The sequence below is a fragment of the Astyanax mexicanus genome, chromosome 15, assembly GCF_023375975.1.
Source record: "Astyanax mexicanus isolate ESR-SI-001 chromosome 15, AstMex3_surface, whole genome shotgun sequence".
Classification (NCBI taxonomy): domain Eukaryota; kingdom Metazoa; phylum Chordata; class Actinopteri; order Characiformes; family Acestrorhamphidae; genus Astyanax; species Astyanax mexicanus.
In genome coordinates, this window is record NC_064422.1 from 29,928,283 (window position 1) to 29,949,395 (window position 21,113).

General features: G+C 36.6%; 1 protein-coding gene across 1 annotated transcript in view; it reads right to left on the minus strand.

The window, feature by feature from the left end:
* The window catches only part of uts2r2 (urotensin-2 receptor 2), a 39,354-nt gene that overhangs the window by 2,928 nt on the left and 15,313 nt on the right, over positions 1–21,113 (minus strand). Inside the window, exons 7-8 of the mRNA XM_007259177.4 lie at positions 20,927–21,080; positions 12,942–13,065 (exon numbers count right to left, since the gene is read on the minus strand). Of these exons, the coding sequence (XP_007259239.3) occupies positions 12,942–13,065; positions 20,927–21,080 (278 nt within the window). The remainder of the gene's footprint in view (positions 1–12,941; positions 13,066–20,926; positions 21,081–21,113) is intronic.

Sequence of the window (21,113 nt, forward strand, 5' to 3'; positions counted from 1 at the left end):
TATCTCTAGAGGAGCACAAATTCCAACAAGTTAAAAAAATGCATTAAGAAACTGACTTTTATTCAGAGACCGAAATCCATTTCTCCTTTGTACCCTGACCCCTTGTTTTAGAATGTCTTTTTAGAATGTTTTAGAATCCCTTTGGAACCGAGTTACAAGGGGAAGTGTTTGAAATCCTTCCCATAAGAAATGGAACAATGATTCAAGAACCTGATACACTGTAGAAATAATGAAATAAAAAAAAGAACACTGCCTTATAAGCAGGCTAATTGTGGTGCTCTTTAGACAACCCTGCCAGTCTGGTGATAACAGAGGCAAGGTAAATTTCTTGAACCTCGCTTCTGGACTTTAGATTGATTTAGGGCATCATATGTCTTTCCAATAGTGGTTGGGGTGTGATGTGAGAATGATTTATTATTATTTACCCCTAAAAGGGAGATACATTTAGTCATTCTCTAGCTTTTTTCCAGTTTTTCCCATTCCACCTTAAATTTTGCTGCAGCCTCAGGCATCAGAATGTAAATGCTGCAGCATTTAAGGTGGAATGGGAAATGTAACCAACTAGCTAGCTACTGGGATTTACTACTAGTGGATTCTAATGCTTGCTATGAAGAACGAGGCCATAATACAGTAAAACTACATTGTACTAAGACAATGCAAAATGTACTGCAATATTTAGCAAAACAAAACAAAACATAAAAATATTATATTTGTGGGTTTCTTTGGTTGCTTGCTCAAAACTCTCCATTTGGAGGTCCATATAGCGCTTACACTTCACCCTATCCCTCAATCCCAACAAGAACCGGGACATTGGGCCTTCCTACATTTTATTTTTTGTGATAAATGTTTGTTTATATGTATGATGCTGGCTAGACTTTGAGAAATGACATAATGTAAAATAAAATTACATCATGTGATATCAAACAATAATAACAATAATAATCATCTATATTAAATAAATACAGAAACAGAGAGGTAATGTATGTTGTATTGTATTGCATAATGCTGCCTCACTTCTACCTCAGAAGCCAGTTGAAGTTGGGAATGAGGGCATTCTGAACCCTGTAATGGTGTGGCTCTTTCAACATTCCCATGTAGGAAGCATTATTATTAAACATATCTGGGCCTTGCTTCTAAAAATAGACCCACAAATATTTTCTTCCCACGGATTTGCCACTATTTGCCTCACATTAAGGTTTTCTCAGGCATTCATTCATTTTTTTAAATAGATTATAAACCAAAACCTTCGCAAAATGATCCAAAACAAATTTCAGACAACAGGCCACTTATTCCTTACCACTACGAGTAATAACTGTCCGAGATTACGTGAACATTTTTGATTTACAATAAATACTGATTTACACTAAATTACCTTGTTATGCAGTATATTCTAAATGAAAGTGAGGAACAGTATTTAAAAATGTGAAACCTTTAAAAAGGGCACACAGTCCTTCTAGCAGTAAAGGAGGCATGAAACACTTTTTGTACACTGAATACAAATATGTTTTGAGAATTTCACCCATCATCCTCCAGTAGGTTCTACATCATATATCATATCTGAAAGCACAAGCCCTGATAAATTAGTCACCAGGGGCCTGCAGAAACACGACAGGACAAGTGAGGACATGCAAATGTTGCCCACCACTGACAAGCAGCTCCCGGTCAGCTGCAGGCTAGATCTTACAGCGGGAACAAATCTGGTGCTGGGTTTCATCCAAAGTTGAAAAGGTTTGCTATTCTTTATTTATTTGAGTGCTGTGCCAAATCCCCTGTTCACAATTATAATCCCAAGAAACTGTGCCAAACAGCAGGGGTGTCAAACCCATCGACTTTGGGCCAGTGTGGCTACAGGTTCCTATTCCATTGAAGCAGAAGCTCATGTGATCAGATGTATAATGTCTGACCAACTGATTAAACCAGTGGAACCAGGGGCTGTTCAGTATTAAAGAATCCTGTGTGGATAGGTTTGACACCCTTGATGGAAAGTGTCAAAACTCTTTTTTATATATTTGCAGTGAGCTGATATTCAGGCCCTAAACCCATCCGAAGGAATATTCAGAGCATTTTTAAAGTGGGTAAACAGAGTAAAATTGGGCAAAAGGTTCAAGACATATGTCTTTTGCTATTTTTGTGTTATAAAAAAACTGTAATTCATACAGTTCCATACCTGACAAAGACAAATGATATAACATTGGAGTGACCGTGTTTTGGTTTTCAAATTAGAGGACACTTGGAATGACTGCAATTATTAAAATTCTGATGCCAGGGGGCTTTATGTAGACATACATTTCATGTCATTTAGAGGGCAGGTACATTTAGATGAGTTGTGCTGGTAGGAAGGTGGGAAAGAGATGTGTTTAAAGCTCTACAAAACCACGCAATGTGAGGCAACTACAGAAACAAACACTTAGATTACCAGTCAAAGGTTTAGAAACACATTCTTATTGATTTGTTTTTTATTTGTATTATTTACTACACTGTAGATTAAGGAAAAACTATGAAGGAACACATGCACTTATGGAGTAGACAAAAAAGTCTCTGTACTTCACAAACACCTGACATAAAAACCAAACCCAGGTGGTTGGGACAAGTTGGAGTGCAAAAGGACGGAAAAGCAGTTAACAGGTGCTCAGCACCTTTAGGAACTCATTTAATACAGCTGGAGAACCATTCCAGGTTCTACCTCATGAAGTCGACTGAGAGAATGATGCCAAGGCTGGGCAAATCTGGCATCGAAGCAAAAGGTACTACTTCAAAGAATCAAAAGTATAAAACATATTTTGGCTTGTTTAACACTTATTTTTTTTCACTTCATAATTGCACATGGAATCCTTCACAGTTCTGTTCATTCAATATTAATATACAATGTAGAAATAATAAAAAAAATAAAGAAAAAACAAAACAAAAATGAGAATGGGTGTGTTCAAGTTTTTGAATGGTACTGTATGTATACTTTAATTCAGAGTTCTCAACTGGTCTCAGCCCTGGACCCAAAGTTTTCTCATGGTCATTAAGTCGGGACCCACTTTTATAAAATATATATTAAATATATATTTTTTAAAAATAGCCTTTCAAAAACCCATTTAAACATACATTAGCATGCAAAGTAAAATAAAGCACATTTTTTAAGAAAGTGAGGAGGGACACGACAACTACATGTATAAAACGATACAATTAAATATCAAAACAGCACAAAATAAACAAAGGCCATAAAATTAGAGGTCACTTCTCTGCATATCTCTCAGTTTAGAATACATTAGGAAGAAACTCTCTCCACCTCTTTTTCCCAACATAAAAGACGAGTACACAATCAGACAAGCATTAATTATTTTACATTTTTGAAAAATGTATTTATTTTTTACAAGCTGTCCACGACCCACTTTTGGGTCCCGACCCACCAGTTGATAATCGCTAAGTTTTTTTTAAAAAGGGATTTGTTTTTTCAAATCAGATATAGCAAGAAAAAAATATAACATCACAATCCAAGCAAACTGTAAAATATTCCGATTTACCATCATTTATGAGATCAGTACCTCACAGCCTGCAGCTTAAGTAAAGGTCAGTGATAAGAAAGTAGACCAAACTTTGGTTTGTATATTATGTATCGTATTATACTTACTGTTGATTGCTCAGTCACTTCATTCAGCATACAAGGTACATTAAGATCCTCTTATTTTAGTTTGAGGGACAAAATCAAATTAAAATGTTGCCCAATGTAAGATACAAGACTAAAATCAATGAAGAGCCTGGCCATCAATTATTAACCTCCTACACGCACTCACTAAGAAGTGCATGCGGAGTCAGCTTTTTAAATTCCACCTACACTGCCTCAGTTATTGATGGCATCAAATAATAATCTTTGCTTTGTATAAAGGATATTATTACATTTTAAAATATTTAAACCTTTCAATTATCTGATTAACAAGGGTGGGTTCAATAACACGGGTCAACAACAAGTGTGGACGCACTAGAGCTGAGACCAGTAGAGGCAGATCAATTGTCATGTTGATCTTCTGTCACAGCGTGTTGAGAAAAGAATAACCTGGCTAAATAAACAGATTACATTCTTTGCTCAGTTCTGTGGAGGCGTGATGTAGAAAGCAGTCTGTTAGTGTCAGAAAACCCATATTTTTCTAATTTTGCCTCCAGCACACCATTTAAAATGTCCTAAAACAATTAGGAGGTTACAGTGCAGCATGTCAGCTTTTATTCAAGTGTATTCACTGGTATGCCTATATTTGATAAAACATCTTAGGAATCATCTCAGGTCATGCTATGCCACATTTGCAACACAACCCCCGGGATTCTGTGCAAAATATAAATACATTTTAATAAACAGAGATTTTCATATACTCGTATTTTATTAATAATGGGACATTTTAGATGTTAAAACGAAGACATTTCATTATTTATTGAAAACATTTAATCTTTTAGAACTTAAAGGCAGCAACACATTTTAAAATATTGGGATAAGAAAACAAAAGACTGCAACAGTCACACTAAGTAACACTAATATAAAACATCTGCAATAGGAGCAATTTGCATTGGTATAAAAATAGCGTTTAGCGTAAAGTATCTCAGAAGCAAAGACTGGCAGAGGTTTGCCAACATGTAAAAACTGTATAAAAATTGTGGGATCTCAATGTTACATCTACAGTGCATAATATTGAAATATATATAGAGAATCTGGAGAAATCCCTCTGCACAAGGGAGAGTCAAAGATCAATACTGGATGCTGGTGATCTGAAATTAAAAACATGTTTGATTCTGTACTGAAAAATGACTACATGAGCTTAGGAACAGTTTAAAAGCTTAAATTTATCCACAATATTTAAAAAGTTTTTGAAATTGGTGAAATTCTGCCAATATTTGCTTCTAACAGACTTTGCTTTTTTTAAAACGCTCTTTTCATACCCAATAAATTGAGTGGCAAATAGCACATAGTGCAATGCTGAATAAATGCTGGTCTATGAGATTTGCAATTCACTCCATTCTGTTTCATTTACATTTATTTATGTTTTACAGTGTCTCAAAAATTGGAATTGGTATTGTTGTATAATCTTTTTTATAATCTAATCTGTGAGGCTATACAGTGTTCCAACAATTTTTGGAATTGGTATTGTTCTATAATCGTTTTTATAATAAAATATGTGAGGCTATACAGTCCCAACAACTTTTAGAATTGGTATCGTTCTATAATCTTTTTTTATAATATAATCTGTGAGGCTATACAGTGTCCTAACAATTTTGGGAATTGGTATTGTTGTATAATCTTTTTTATAATCTAATATGTGGGGCAATTTAATGTCTTTAGTCTGTTTTTCAGGAAAAGAAATGCTTGATCTGTGGGATTTAAATCAGGTGTTTCACTTGGCCAGTCAAAAGCAAATTCTACACAGTAGAGAAGAAACGTTCCGTATTTGCTTTTCCACTGTTTTGCGTTGTCTTACTGCAAGGTTAAGTACCATAAACACATTTTTGAGGCACTTAAGCAATTAAGATGTCTCTGTACACATCATAACTCGTCCCGCTGCTGTAGGATGATCAAGCATCACTGGCAGTCATACATGTCCATGCCACCATAACTCAGTGAGCAGTTTATTTTTTTGTTTCTAGACTTTCTCTTTCCATCACTGTGGTGTTCATCTCCTGTCCAGCAGACTTTGTGCCTGAACTCCACAGGCGTTTTATGAACCTATGCTTTCCGTTCTTGAGGGATTGCAGTGATTTAAATCCTGCTGTAAATTTCATGACAACTTTATGGTAGTCTTTGGCACATCTCTGCCTACATCCACTAAAAGTGTTCTGTTGCTCTAATGGAGCTCTTCTTCATGTCTTAAAAATATTCTACAGTCAGGCCTGTGGTCTACCAGGTTACTATTACCAACCTCACTAACAAGACTTTTTATTTCTACATTTGACAGACCTAAATAAATACTGACTATGTGGGATTGTTTAGTCTCCTGAAGATTTCCTGACATCAACACTTCCTGCTGAGGAGACCTTGGGAACAGACTGCAGATGCAAAGTTCTATGTCTTGAATCAACTTGCCCATGATCTAACAACTCAAGGGTGCTAATCAGGGTGAAAATTGAGGAGTCTGGGTAAAAAGGACTGTTATTTATAGACACTGCATTAGATAGCAAGGCTTCTTCACATCATAATAAAACACTGCATAACCAAAACAGGGCTGCAAACACGCCAATTCTGATATTTTACTTACACAATTAAAACGGATGTACACTCAACACAGTACTGAAAGCCCAGTTATCCCTAGTTAAAGCAGACAAAGGAGAAAAACACATCTGCCATTGTTGATTACAGAGATTTGATATCAGAGCGATGCTGAGGATTTAAACATTAGTGAAATAATGGGTTGTTTGCCTGTGCAAATAGTCCAGTCGTGAAATTTCCTCACTACTAAATAATCCACAGTCAACTGTCAGTGATATTATAACAAAGTGGAAGCAACTGGGAACAACAGAAACTCGTTCTGTCAGTGCAAAATGGCGTGAGTGGGGTCAATGGATGCTGAGGCAATTTCTGCAGAAATTTCTGCAGGGTCAATCATTACAGACCTCCAAACTTCATGTGGCCTTAAGATAAGCTTCAAGAACATGGAGTGTAAAGTGCTTAATGCAATGGGTTTCCATGGCGAAGCAGCTGAATCCAAGCCTTTCATCACCAAACACAATGCAGACAAGCGGATACTTTTGGCAATGTAGTGTAAGCTCGTAAACATGTGGATCAGATTAATTACAAACTCTGATGTTCTGCAGTAATACAATTTTTACGAGGCAAAAAAGCAGCATAATGCTGGGGCAAAAACATAAAAAAAAGAAAATTGAGCATTTTTCTCCTGAACCAAATTCACACACTACTATACATCAAGCCAGAACGTCAGTATTATCTCCTTCAGTATGAACTTCTTACACCTGTTCAGGCTGGATTTGGGGTTGGGCACAAAACTAAACTACACTGAGGGTTGTGAATGATCTCTGTGTATGAACAGACTGAGGATACACTCTGTCACACTAAATATTCAATTTCAACACTCATATCACAAACATCTCCAAAACCTCCTTTTTCCAATTTTGTAATATTGCAGGGCTTAGACTGTTTTCCACGCCTTCAGAAGCTGAGAAACTAGTACTCGCTTTTATTTCATGCAGGCTAGACTACTGTAATGCTTTTTTACTGGTTTACCTGAAACCTCTCTCCAGAAGCTTCAGTATGTGCACAGAGAGAGAGAGTTCTCACTTACACTTCGGGTTATTCTCCTTTCACTCCTGTCTTCACCAAGCTACACTGTCTCTTTTCGTGTTGGTATTGATTTTAAAACACTTGTCTTGACACAGTGCAGCTCATACAGCAGCTCAACAGTATCTTTGCCCTGGTGAATCCTGGTGAACTTCCTCCTGCTCTTTCTCTATGGCAGCCTCACTGCAAACTGAAAACTATAAATCTTTAAAAAGATTCTTTTCTACTGCACCTCATTTAAGGAATTTCCTATCTGACAAAACAATTAAAAATAAGTCATCCCTGTAAGTATGCAACCACCATGTAGAGATGGGACCGATCCGATACAGTATTGGTATCGGGGCCAATATTGACATAGTTTAACGTATCAGATATCGGGTAACCGTAGCAGATCCACTTTCTGATCCATATTCCAGTCCAGAGCTTGAGCTGGACAATAAACTCACCATAACCCTAACACGAAACACATCACTGATCCGCATTCCAGTTCCACAGTTTACCCTAAACCCCCAGCAGCTTCAGTCTGCAGCTGACTAAGTAAACTTTAGCTATTTGTCTACAAAAAAATGTCAATTGCCTGGAGAGTTTTTACTTTGGAAATGCCGAACAGCAGAGCGGCTACATGTAAAATTTTAAAGTCAGCATCCAAGGGCTGAACAGATTAACACCAGCAGTCTGTTAGTCTAGCTAGCACTGACCCGAGAGCAGCTGCATTTTGGTGTTGTAAAGGTATTAACTACAGACTGGAGTAAACTATAGTCATAATCCCCATATCCTATAAAATTACAGGATCTACAAACACTAACCAGCACAAACACACCCATATGTTGGTAAAAACAGTGATTAATTTAGTTTATAAATACAGTTAGCATTGCAAGTTAGCCGTTAGCAATCTCCATTAAGATCTGCAGTCTGTTAGCCTAGCTAGCATTAGGCGGACAGCTGCACTCCAGCATTGTGAATGTAATAATAAACGAACTAAAGTGAACTATAGCTAAAATCCACATCGAATATCAAACCACAGATACTACCCATTCTAACCAGCACTAAGAAATCTATCTGCTATTAAAAAACAGTGATTTATTCAGCTTTGAAATACAGTTAGCATAATCCACGACGCTACATGTCAAAATAAAGGTCTCTTGAGCAACCAGTTAAAAAAAACTATAGCCCAGTATTTAATATTTAACATTTAATATTTAACTTATTTAAAAAATAAATAAATAAAAAATAAAAATTTAAATTAAAATATTTAATTTTTAAGAAAACTATTGTGTGCATATATAAAGTGTGTCAAATAGAGTATGCACTTTTGTATACTCTTTAAAGGGCTGTGTGGTCTGTTTAAGCCTCATTATGTAACCTTAATTATAGTACTAAAAATAAACTAAAAGAGCCCTTTTATCGGTATCGGCATTTTTATATATCAGTTTTACATCGAAATCGGATCGGAGCTGTAGCAACAGCACAGCATCCACCTAGTAAATAATTAAAGTGCATAAAGAGCGATATACTGTTCTACAAACTAGATTTTTAAAAACATTTCTATCCCTCCCATTTAACAGATATATATTCCTTACAACTGGTCAAACCATACTGTATATTCTCATGCAAAAAATAATAAAAACACAGTCATATCTAAAATACATCAACAAACCAAAACTGTTTCTTCTATAGATAAAATGGTATTAACACGTTCTATCACAATTATAGTGGCTAAAACTATCATGCTTATCAGTATTATTGTAATATATGTAAAAAAAAATAAATCAATAAATAAAAAAATACTGATATTCAAATTGAAATCATCTTCCTGCTGAATGCCAGCTCTGTAAACAAGATAACAGCATGTGCATTATTATTAAGAACAATATTATTATATAACTGTTAATATTGCAATGTAGTTTTGAGATGTTGTAAAAAAAAAAAAAAAAAAAAAAGTAGATATTGCCCAACCCTAAGCAACAGGCAACATGTTTTCCTTCCACAAAGAAAATGCCATGTAGCATGCCGTGTCTGTGAGGCTACCTCAGGGAGACTGTGGCTAACTTTAGTTGAGGCTGTTGTGATCTCAGCCCAGGGGAGAGGTTGAGTCACATGAATGGGGGACCAGGTGAAGCACAATTTTATTTACACATAAGTGCACCAGTTATACCCCAAAACACTGCTCCTCTAAACTTGAGACTCCAGAATGAGTCTCCGTGGTGACACTTTGGAGTGGCTAGGAGGCCACTCAAAACAAGTATTTTTTAATCTGCCAGGAGCTCCTGCCTGACATTCTGCAGCTATCCACACTTATGGTACAAACAGCCAGTACAAAGTAGCTGCTGTATTTAACATCAGTTTCTCAAAGCATTTTAGTAACACTTTACTTGGACAGTCCATCCTAACTAAACTTCAACAAAATGTCTATTAAAAGCAACTGAATTCTTAGTTAAATGTAAATGATTTTCTATTGACTGTAATATAACCTAACCCTAAACCTAGTTAAGGTTAGCATAACAATTATGTGTAAGTTTAGATTCCATTAAGAATTATTTAGTTTAGTTTGATTTTACCTTGAATGTTTCATTGAATGTTACATTGCCACCTATTGTATTCTACCTATTGAGGCAACTATAACTGATCATCCAGGTTATTTTATTACTGCTTACTCATTATTATTATTTAAATAGTTGATCATGAAATCAGCAATGAGCTTTTTATCTCTACAACAGAATCATTTCTTGTATGGCACTTCTGATATTTAATAAATATGTCGTCTCTCTCTCTCTCATTCTCTTTCCCTCCACCCTCCATCCCGCCTTCTACCCAAACACATCTCCTAAAATGTGCACCTACAGTGTATTCCATTCCTCCATCAGATCTGAGCAGGGATCGGTAGGAATACACCTGTCACTTCCTATTAACACAGTGGGCATTAAGTGTGCAAGGAGCTCTGTGGGGCAAGCCCATTCTGTTCCTCTGGGGTTTGTGGCTGTGATTGTACAATCTAGGAAAGCAGCTGTTCTCCTGCTGGATTCCTCCAGCACCAGAGCTCAATTTCCCCGCTGTGACGGGCTGAAGTGCCCTTTTCCCAGCGCACCGTTCCACTATATGCTCCCCTTCTCAGGCTCTTCGTCTGTATCCCCCCTGTAGGCTTATATCAGTTTTATCCCTCTGTCTGCTCCTTCCACTAGCACTCTCCTACCCTCATTTCCGTGCATTTCACACCGACCCTTTTTACCCCCTCCCCTGAGCCCCCAACTGACTAATGCCTGCCATTCTTCGCCTCCTCCTGGGTGAAGGAGGGAGGCTGATTGTAAGTCACACTGTAAGTGAGGTATCTGTCAGGGTAGTAATTACCTAGCTGAAGTTCACTGGTTCATCATCTGCGCATGATGGCTAATCAACACACTGGCTAAGCCTTGTGGGGAACAAGTGCAGCAGCTGTTTTTAAACCAGCCCCTCTACAGTCTCCTATACACCGGTTCAATTTGAGCAGGCAGAACAAAGACTCTAAACTGATCAAGTGATGAATAATAAATGCAAATAATAAATGCAATAAATGTTTCTCCAAGCCCTGGCCAGGATGCTGTACATTGCAGCACTTCTGAGCTTTGTCCCGTTATTGACTCAGTCATATTTCGCTCTTTCCCCCCCTTCAAGGACCCAGGAGCATTCAGAAGAAAGGGTCTTTGCGAAAGTCTATCGACCAATCTCAATTTGTCCTTCTCCTGCCAAACGTCCTCTGTGTGCTTAGAGAACGCGGAGTGATCAGGTGTAAAACTACGTGACAAAGCACCACTTCTTCTCTCAGCCTGAGGTGCACAATGACAAGCAGGTTCTCCAAGAGAAAAGAGAGAAAGAAGGAAAAAGCAACCATGTCTCTAATAACGTAGTTATTTTCACAGCTGATAAAGGACAGCTGCTTTTCACCCAAATGAGAAAGCTTCTCCTAAAACCTGTCAGCCAGTAAGCCATCAGTTTTTGGACCTGGCTAATTAGTTGGTTATTCGCAAACCATGTCAACATGTGAACTGTGCCAAAGGCTACATAAAGTGAAAAAAACAACAGATGAGTCAATAATTCCATTTCCCAAACATGGAACCCAGAATGGATGATTCAGAGAAGAGAGTGAGCTAAACATAATGAGGTCAGGGTAAAAAAAAAAAGCCTGATAATTATGACTGATGCTCTGTGCATCACACTGAACTCCATCATCTCTGGGGTGATGAGGCAAAGCATGACAGGAAAAAAGGTACACAGCATGCATTCTGAGCCATTGTCAGAACGTAATACCCAAAATGCAAACTTTTCAAGGAAAAACATGTATAGATGTCGATTAAATGTTATTTCTAGTCATTTTGAACTAGATCTACTGGTTTATCATATTCACACAATATGAGAAGAGCAGCTGGAGCTTTTAACCACAGCATTAAACACAGACATGTCCAAATCATAAGTTTGCAGTATGTAAAATGATCTTTTATTGTTAGCTTAAAGGACAACTTGGAAATGCTCACAGCTGTGTATGTTGTAAGGTGTTATCTTGTGAGTGAGGTTGATTCAACTCTGGTCATGGCAAGATAAAGTGCATTATCATAGTCGTAGAGCAAGGCCTAATTATTAGTGTCAGATGGATGAAACTTAGAAATTTTGATTTCCAAATTCAGGTGGACATTTAACATTCCTCAACCCACATGGTCATGTAGGTATGGGGAATATGCCCTAGAAGGCATTACCACCTACAGTGGACAGTGCAGCAGGTGAAATGATTGTGACAGGCAGCATCTGGCTGCAATTGTCTATGTGAAAAGACAATCAATTCACTTTTTAGTTACTTGTCTATATTGTGATAATCACTTCACAACGTTACATAAAATAAAAAATAGCATTAAAAACCTTTTCTTGAGCCCAACCCGTCAGGACCCGAGGATAAGGTGAAAAAATATCGGCCTGACCAGGCCTGTCTCCAGGTTAAGCACCGGCATATATGATCTAAACTCTGGTCCCATGACATTTGGCATTTTAATGTTGAGTCTTAGATGCTAAATATACAGAGACACAGTGAGAATGAAAAGCGAGAACGAAAAAAAAGTGTGTGAGAGAGAGAAAAATATACACTCATGCAGTTTTGTCTCACACATTGCTATTGGAAGATCATTTGTCAGCAAATATGCAGAGATTATTATGTAAGATAAGGAGAGAAGTTCTCAAAGGACAAAAACAGCTATTTTGATGCTAGCAATTAATGCTAATAAATTCCAAAACGCTTCAAATAACAGTGGATAGAGCAAGACTAATGTTTTTATTAATAGTTTTAGTAATAATTATCTTAAATGTTTAACCAACTACAAAAGATACACTTGGTAAAGGACACACTGCTTTGCACCATGAAACAATCGAGTGCAGCACCATACAGTCATGTAATATAATCAGATTACTTTCCTCATTTCATCCAGGACTGTAGATACACTCAGGACTTAATAAAAAAAAGAGGAAATTGGAACAGAACACTCTTTTCTTTCTGAAAATTCATTAAATGATGGTGTGTAAAAACTCTTTGTTTCGGAATGAGATCCAGAATAAAACCTCACTTTAAGGCGTCAGTATATTTTGTGCATTACAATGGATTTTTTTTTATACTCCCTCCCCTCTCAGGACAGACTTTACAAATGTGTAATGAAAGACTGTATACCTGCACGAGGTTCCACTGTTCGGTTGCTGTTCGAGTCCATAAAGACGAACCGCCCCCCTCCAAAATCCACACCATAATCTGTGAGGTAGAGTAACGATGTGTAATCGAATGACCCATAAGTCACCTGTATAAAAAAAAAACATTTATTATCACCAAAAAGGTGATGGCATATAATGCAAAGATGGACCAATTTCTACTAGAATCTGATTACATCATCAAATCAGGAAATGTTGTATGAAAAATGCCAATATAAAAGAATGTTTCATACATTTGCTTCACTGCAGACAGAATAAATCCACAAACCCAATATATTTTACATTTTGTCTGCATTTCACACAAAACATAAAAAAAAGTCTGTGATGGTAAAGCATTGTCCACTTTGTAATGTAGACATTACCCCCCCCCCCTTACAAACAGTTAAAAGGCATTTCAGCACTGATAAAATGTTTCTAAAAAAATTAAGATTTCATCTTTAAGGCAGCACATACTGCAGCATATTTCTGCATTCATATTGTCACAGAACTGAACTGACACAGTCCTGTAGCATGACAGATCTTAGTGTGTGTGTGTGCAAATTTATTAAATATATCATTAAATAAATAATAAATAAAATTAAATATAATACAGTTGAAATAGGGAGGGTTTTTTTGGATAGCAAATGTAACTGTAGTCCTGTATTCCCTGTTAGAAATCTCTGGTATTGATGTATAATCACTTTTAACATGATATATTGGATGAAAAACAGCAAGCCACCAAAAATGCAAACCAAAAAATGCTTGTTTATTTTATTCTCATGGGGGTTAGAGACCTTAGCTGGATGATATAAAAGATTTCACCCTGTAATCTCTTTTCATCTCGCTCTCCACTGTGTGACAAGCCCTCCACTTTTGTAAAGGCAGAGGACAGGAGATCTGTCACCCTGTCAGCGGATTACACACAGAACATACTGGTCTGCAGAGCTTGGCCTGGTTTTGCAGTCATACAGTAAAGAACAAGCACAAATGATTACAGTGAGTTTTGCCACAACCTATATAACGGCATGCCACAGAGAACGTACAGATAACATTCAAACAGTGCAAAACAAAAGCTAAAGTATGTGGTTTTAAGTGAATTGCAGAGTCACAGAGTCACGGATGTTTAAGTCACGTTTCAAGTGAAAATGAAAATGCAGCAAAATGCTGCTGTGTAGTCAGTTGCAGCATTAGCTAGTCTGATCTGATTGCTTGGCAGCAGACATAAAGGAACAGACGGACACTCGTGGTTAGCCTTAGCCTAGCATACACACCAGAACGCTTGCTGTGCTTCTATTTCTTCTCATATGGCCTGAGGCACCACATCACACAGTGAGCTGCATCAAGCGTCAAAGCATCAAACTTCTTGCAAGAAACACAAGACAGCTGGTACAGATGGCATCAATGGCATGAATAAACAAATTCCAGCAGTGCAAGACAGTTGCTGTAAGACACTTAAAAAAAATGAATTGAATAATTCATTAAAGCTGATTTTTTTATTTATCGGCTTTGTACTCAAATCCCGCATTTCACATAAATAAACAGTACAGTAACAACACCAAATTAGAAAAAGAAAATTGGGGAAAAAAACAAAAAAACAATCCCACAGCGATGTACATTTACGCTGACTTTTATGCCATAGCAGACAGAAACAACCCACTATATTTCATGTTCTGTCTACTCAACTCCATTTAACTTATTAACATACATGCATTTAACTTATTTACATACATACAGTATTAAGGGGTTTTTTTTAAGGAGCAAAGACAAGCCAAAGATCTCCAGTGTGTGCAGAAATTATTTAAATGTTTAAAACCAACGTCCCTTAACCCTCTTATTATGTTCAAATTTACTAATATCTTTTGTTATTTTAGCTATTTTAAACTACAGAAATTATTATAAAGTATTATATAATATTACGATTTTTACCCAAGTTTATGTCACGTGCTAGATGTGTTGTTGACTACTTAAATAGCCAGTAAAAAAAAAATCTCCACCCTTATAAAGCCAGAATACATGTTATGTGACTATGGAGAAATTTGCACATCACCATAAAATTTCATTGATTCAACTAAAATTAAATGTAGAGATCTCATTGGTATCTTAATGTCTTTGTATTATTTCTAAGTAAAGCTTTTTGTAATGTTGAACCTATAGAATTTAAAATATTTTGTTATCAACAATAGTAACATCTATTATGTTTGGGGTCAAAATTGATTTGTATAAAACTTTTATATCTCTGCATCACCGCTATGTTGTGTAAACTATCAATATATTTGTAGGAACAATATATTCTTTCACTGAATGAGAAATATCAAAGTTCTCATGAGATATATGAGACTTTATAAACTTTCAGGAATTAGCAAATTCTCCCTCCACAGAGCATAGTATAATTTGACAATTTTAAGAAGGAATCTGAAAGAATTTCAGTGTGTAACGGGCAAGGGCGCAATCACCCATTATGTCCTTAACGGTCATGATTCAATTGTTGATAAAACCAACAACCTGGGCAACAGATAAATTTGGCAAACCTTTGTCAAGCACTACAATACAGAGTTCGATTCACAAACGTCACAAAACACTTTACAGCAGAAGCAGAAGCCTTATGCTAACCACGTCCAGAAGCGGTGTGGACTTCTCCGAGTACCCTCACGCCGTGGAAATGTGTATTGTAGTGAGGCAAATGCTGTCTTCATCTAGTCACATTATCCAGGGACATTCATGCATTTTTCACCAAGCTATGAACAGAAAGTTGAGGCTACAATAGGAACAAGCACACCAAAATTAGACCAGATAACGTAGTCTGGTTTGACAAATCTCATTTCAGTATCAGAATTTGGCACAAACAGCATGAATCCATTGACTTAACCTGTTTTGTGTCAACAGTCCAGGCTGCCCATTTGAGTATTTTGCTGACCTTATGCATCCCTTCATAGACACACAATTTATTAATCTTTTAATGGCTTCCTACAAAATGATAATGCATAAAACAGAAGTCTCTTAAACTGGTTTTATACATTTCTTCCTCAGGGGCCCTCCCAGTCACTGGATCTGAATTCAACAAAACGCCTTTGGGATGTGGCAGAATGAGGGACTCATAGCCTCAGATCAAGGTTCTCTGCAAAAATGATGTGATGCAATCATGCCAACATTAACCAGGATCTCAAAAGGAATGTCTCTTACATCTTGTGGAATCCATGCTATAAAGAACTGGGACTGTTTTGATAGCAAAAAGATGTTCTAACCCAGTATTAGTAAGGAAGTATGGCTGCTAATAAATTGTTCAGTGAGTGTGTAGAAAGTTCAAGAGGATGTGTAAAGGATTTATAGTTCACAAACACAAACAGAGACTCATAAGTACAAAGTTTTAAGTGGTGAATATAAAATATTAAGTGCACTGGGACATTTTTGCATGTTTTGCCCGTAAGGTAATACGAGTTTTAGTCCTTGTATGAGGCAATGAAAACTTTCCAGTGAGATTTTATACACCTTCTGCTTCATGAGGGGAATTTTCAGTGTATCCAAACAAAATAGAGCTCATGTTTCCTGGATTTCGAACACACAGCGTTAACTACTTCATTCAGTGTTGCAAATGGAAGGGCTTTTCTTGTCATGACTGTAACTATTCCAAAAAGACATAAAGGAACAGGTGGTCACTTTTGGTTAGCCTTAGCTTAGCATAGACACCAGAATAATTGCTGTCCTCCTTTTTTTCTCATACTGCCTGAGGCACTATATTACATAGTCAGATACATCAAGAGGCGTTGCAAATTCAGGGGCTTGTACAGGAGACAAGATAGCAGGTACTGACAGCTCCACTGGTACAAATTTTTTTTTTAATTAAATTTCAGCAGTGTTAAACAGACTGATCATTTTGGCAATCTTTGTCAAGTACTACAAAAACAGAAGTCTTATGTTAACCATGTTCAGAAGTAGCGTTGACTTCTCTGGACGCGGAGGCTTCTGAGATGGACCATCACACAGTGGAAAATGTGCGTATTTTGGTCAGGCAATAACTACTTCACTCACAGCTCCAAATCACAGGGCTTTTCTTTCCAGGACTGTTACCATTCCAAAAAAAGATGGTAACAGCAGAAAATCCCAGTTGAAATTGCTCTTTTTTCCCCTTCATACTTGTCAAAATTTCCTCTTCCATCTCATAAGGGCAAATGCTGCCAGCACATGAAATGGAAGCATGTTAACCATAGAGTGGTGTAATCCATTTCTATGTAAATTGGGCTTGGCTTGGGGCAATTAGGAAGAGTGTGGCAGGGAATGACAAATGATGGTAGTGCTGAAATTTCTGAATGCAATTTATGCACCTATCTCAAAAACATAAACGAAGCCCTGAATTAATGTTGAAGCAAACAACCGGAACCCAGGCCCCCTCTCCTAACAAATACACAACCCAACACACACACACACACACACACACTTTCCTCTCTCATGAGTGTGCAGTGGAACAAAACTAATATAATCCATCTTTACGTCTGTCACCAAAAAAAACTGTTCATTCTTCCGAGATCAAAGCTGTTTATCAACAAAGAGCTTGCCAAATTGCACTAATCAATATGAATATTTAATCATGTCTCAACCTCATTAAACATGCTGAAAAGTACTTTACTCTGATCACAGTAATAAAGTTTAATCACAGTAGGGAATGTGTGTGATCAGAGCAGCTTTCAGTCTTTAGCAGTTATAACACTCTGGCCTGTATCCTCATGTTAATAGTCGACTTGGAGGGAAGGTTTGAATGAAATGAGGGTTTTTGTCAAAGACTAGCAGAATAAGAGCATAACAGCCAGCATCGCAACACTGCAACTCCACTCCAAAACATCACTTCTTTTTCTTCTGCTGCTGCTGACAGTCATTAAAGACACAATTTGGCCAAAAAAAAAAAAAACTCACGTAGTCAATAGGTCAAGTGTAGTCAATCAGCCAAGTCAAATTGAGTGTCCAATTTCTGCTCCTTTTATTTAACACTGGAGCTAGCACTTCAATCAAACACTAGATGTCTACCATCATCTCAGTTTTTCCATAAATACAGCAGTGCTATTCTATTCATGAACTAACTACTACTCATTAATCCTTGGAGTGCTACTCTGGTCACAAATGTTCCTCGGTAATGCTACTCAAGTCACGTGTGGGTGAAATTTACACAGAGAAAGACAGCCGTGTGGAAAACAAACAAATTGTAAAGCAAATTTAACACTGCTTATGATACTATCCTAGCCCTGTACAGCATGTATTTTACAGCTGAAAAACAGTCAGTTTGAAAATAGACAGTAATAAACGCTTCATTTAATTTTATTTAAAGAAGTGTAGAGTGCATAAAAATGCAATTTGTCTGATTATTTATTACGCAGTCTTTGCAATATACAGCCAAACACTGAAAATGTCTTTTTTCCATCTTTAGACAAATCATTTAGATTGCCAAATACTTGGTGTTTACCAAAATACGTACTACGTTAGCTTTAGCTCTGTAGGTTGCTCCGATTAGAATAAATAACAGAGTCATGTTAGCCTTGTGATTGGTCAGGTTATGTGGATGATAGCCTTAGCTCTTTTAGGACTGCCTATTCTACATTGAGAAGAGAGAAATACTTGTCAAACACAGCAGACATTTATTCAAATTTGAGAAGATATTCATAAGACATATTTTGTAGAGTTACATTTAAATAATCTGTACATTGGAGGCCCTGGGGAGCCAGATTAACCCAATTAGAAAGATTTCTCAACTTCTACAGTTTCTTAGCAACATTAATTCCAGAACTTTTTTTTGGTGGAACAGTTCCTTACTATTTTTATGGTGCTCTACCATCATACAATAATGTGTTTATTCTGGCTGTTCAAGGTCATGTTTCAGTCACTGAGTTTGATCAGGGCTTTGGGTAAGAAAAAGAATAAGCTCATCTCATCAATGAAAGACAAGCAGATGTGATGGTTCCTACTTAGTTCTGTGTGAAAAAAGAAAACTGAGAGCAGATCTGCCATCTTCCTTTAAAGGATTTAGATGGGGATTGCAGTAGGGATAGGTGGTTGTGTACCAGTAAGATATGGACAGTTGCAATCCCTGAAGAACACAACTGCTTTCCATTCACTAATTAGATGAACTAGTTTCCTTTCTTCCATCCACACAGAGCCTGATTAGCTCTGTCTAAAAACTTCTCAACATTCTTCATGCATATTCATTCTGACTGGAATGCTCTGTTTAAAGTCTTTCATAGTAATCAATTATAAATGCCTTCTCCAATAAACAGATGGGAATTTTTTGCTTTTGCAGTTATTTAAGCTTCCATAAAGCATGCTGTGTGCTCTGATCACCTCAGACGCTGCTGCTTTGAAGTCAGGCCAAGTGTCAAGGGGTCTCCTCCCCAATTAGAGCAGAGGAGAGCAATTTGTCTCCCCTATTAAAACTGAGTGTGTATAAAATCATTCCTAAACTCTACATATCAAACACATACCAGAACACGTCTGAAAAAGTGGAAGAATCAGTTGATTTAAAGCGATTTTGTTACTACTCTGATTGAAGCATATAAACAAGCTACTGTACATTATTCTATGTTGCAACAGCAATATTCATGTAGTAGCAAAACCTACAACCATTGTACAATAATAGAATGAGATTTAGAATAAGACGTGAGATTTATTTACAGACGTGTATTTGTCACACTGTGAACTTATGGCAACCCTTTATTAATCAGGGTAGAAAAAAAAACAGGAAAAAAATGTTTTAAACGGATGTTTTTTGTTTTGTTTCAGGATTTATTTCACGGAAAAGCCATCTCTAAGGAAAATACTTTAGTACTTTAACACCAGATGTAGCAGGAGCTATTTTTAGGTCCAGTGATGATATTTTAGGATTGTTAGCAGTGGGTGACATGAATAATAATAATTATTAATATAAAATAATAAATAATAAATAATAAATAAATAAATGAATTAATTAATAATAATAATAATAACAATTTTGCTGTGATTTTTTTGCTGTGATACATTTAAGATAACAATATATTACTGGCAATATGACAATACACTACAAAATATTTCACTAATATCTACTGAAAAATACTGAATAATAATATAATAAAATATATACTAAAAATCCTACCATGTAATGACCAATAAATCTAGTAAGTCTTTAGCTGTCTGATTTATTGGAAACATTATGAAACAGCGTACAATTATCAAAATGTAGGAACAGGAATGTAGTCATCTCAGTTGTGACGTTATTCCCAGTTCCGTAAAAAGCAGTAAAAAAAATAGGGGTGACAACATTTTTCACAACAAAACTATTTTTGTTAATTACATTACAGTCTATTAATTATATTTTACAAAAGATTCTTATAAGGCATGCCTTCAGTTGTATCTATTTAGCTATACTATTGCTATTCTCTCAATATTGTTGAAATTAAGATCAAACATCCATACATTTGAATATGTTCAGAAAGAGAAAGACTTTCACACATGTGATCCAGTAATTTGGACTTCATTATCAGGTATCACTTGTTTTGAATATTCCTGTTTATACTGTATAATAAGAGAGGGAAAACTCTTACTGGCAGCCTTTAAAAAATATATATCTTTGAAAAAAAAATAAATGCTGGAGTGATGATAATGATAATGATAATGATTTGACATTCAAATTAGACACAAATCAGACAGAATTTAATAAACAAACACTTTGCCACAAAGGCTGCTATAAATAAAGATTGGAGCAGAAAAACAGGTGGCATCTTAAGCACCTGTTGGATGTTTAGCACATTTTTAATCTGCACACATTTTACATTCTCCACAATAATACACTGCAGGCTCATTTTCAAAAGGCTGTAATTGAATTTGCGATGGTAGTTAGTTCTTACTGAAAATTACACCTCAGACCACACACAGCAGAGTATCCAAACAACTGAGTGGAATATTTTCCAGAAGTGCTTGAGCATTCCTCTCAGATGAACGTGTGTGCTTGTGTATTACCTTGTCAATGTGTGGGTGCCAGTACTCATCATGAGTGGTTTTGGCGCCGGTGCTGTTGATGCGGGAGAAGAATGTCGGCTTGGTGAGATACATCTGAGAGGAGTCCAGTCCAAACGTTTCAGCAATCACCTTCTGAATACGACCACGCACATCCCTAAATTGAAGCAGGATGCACTCATGAGAAGCT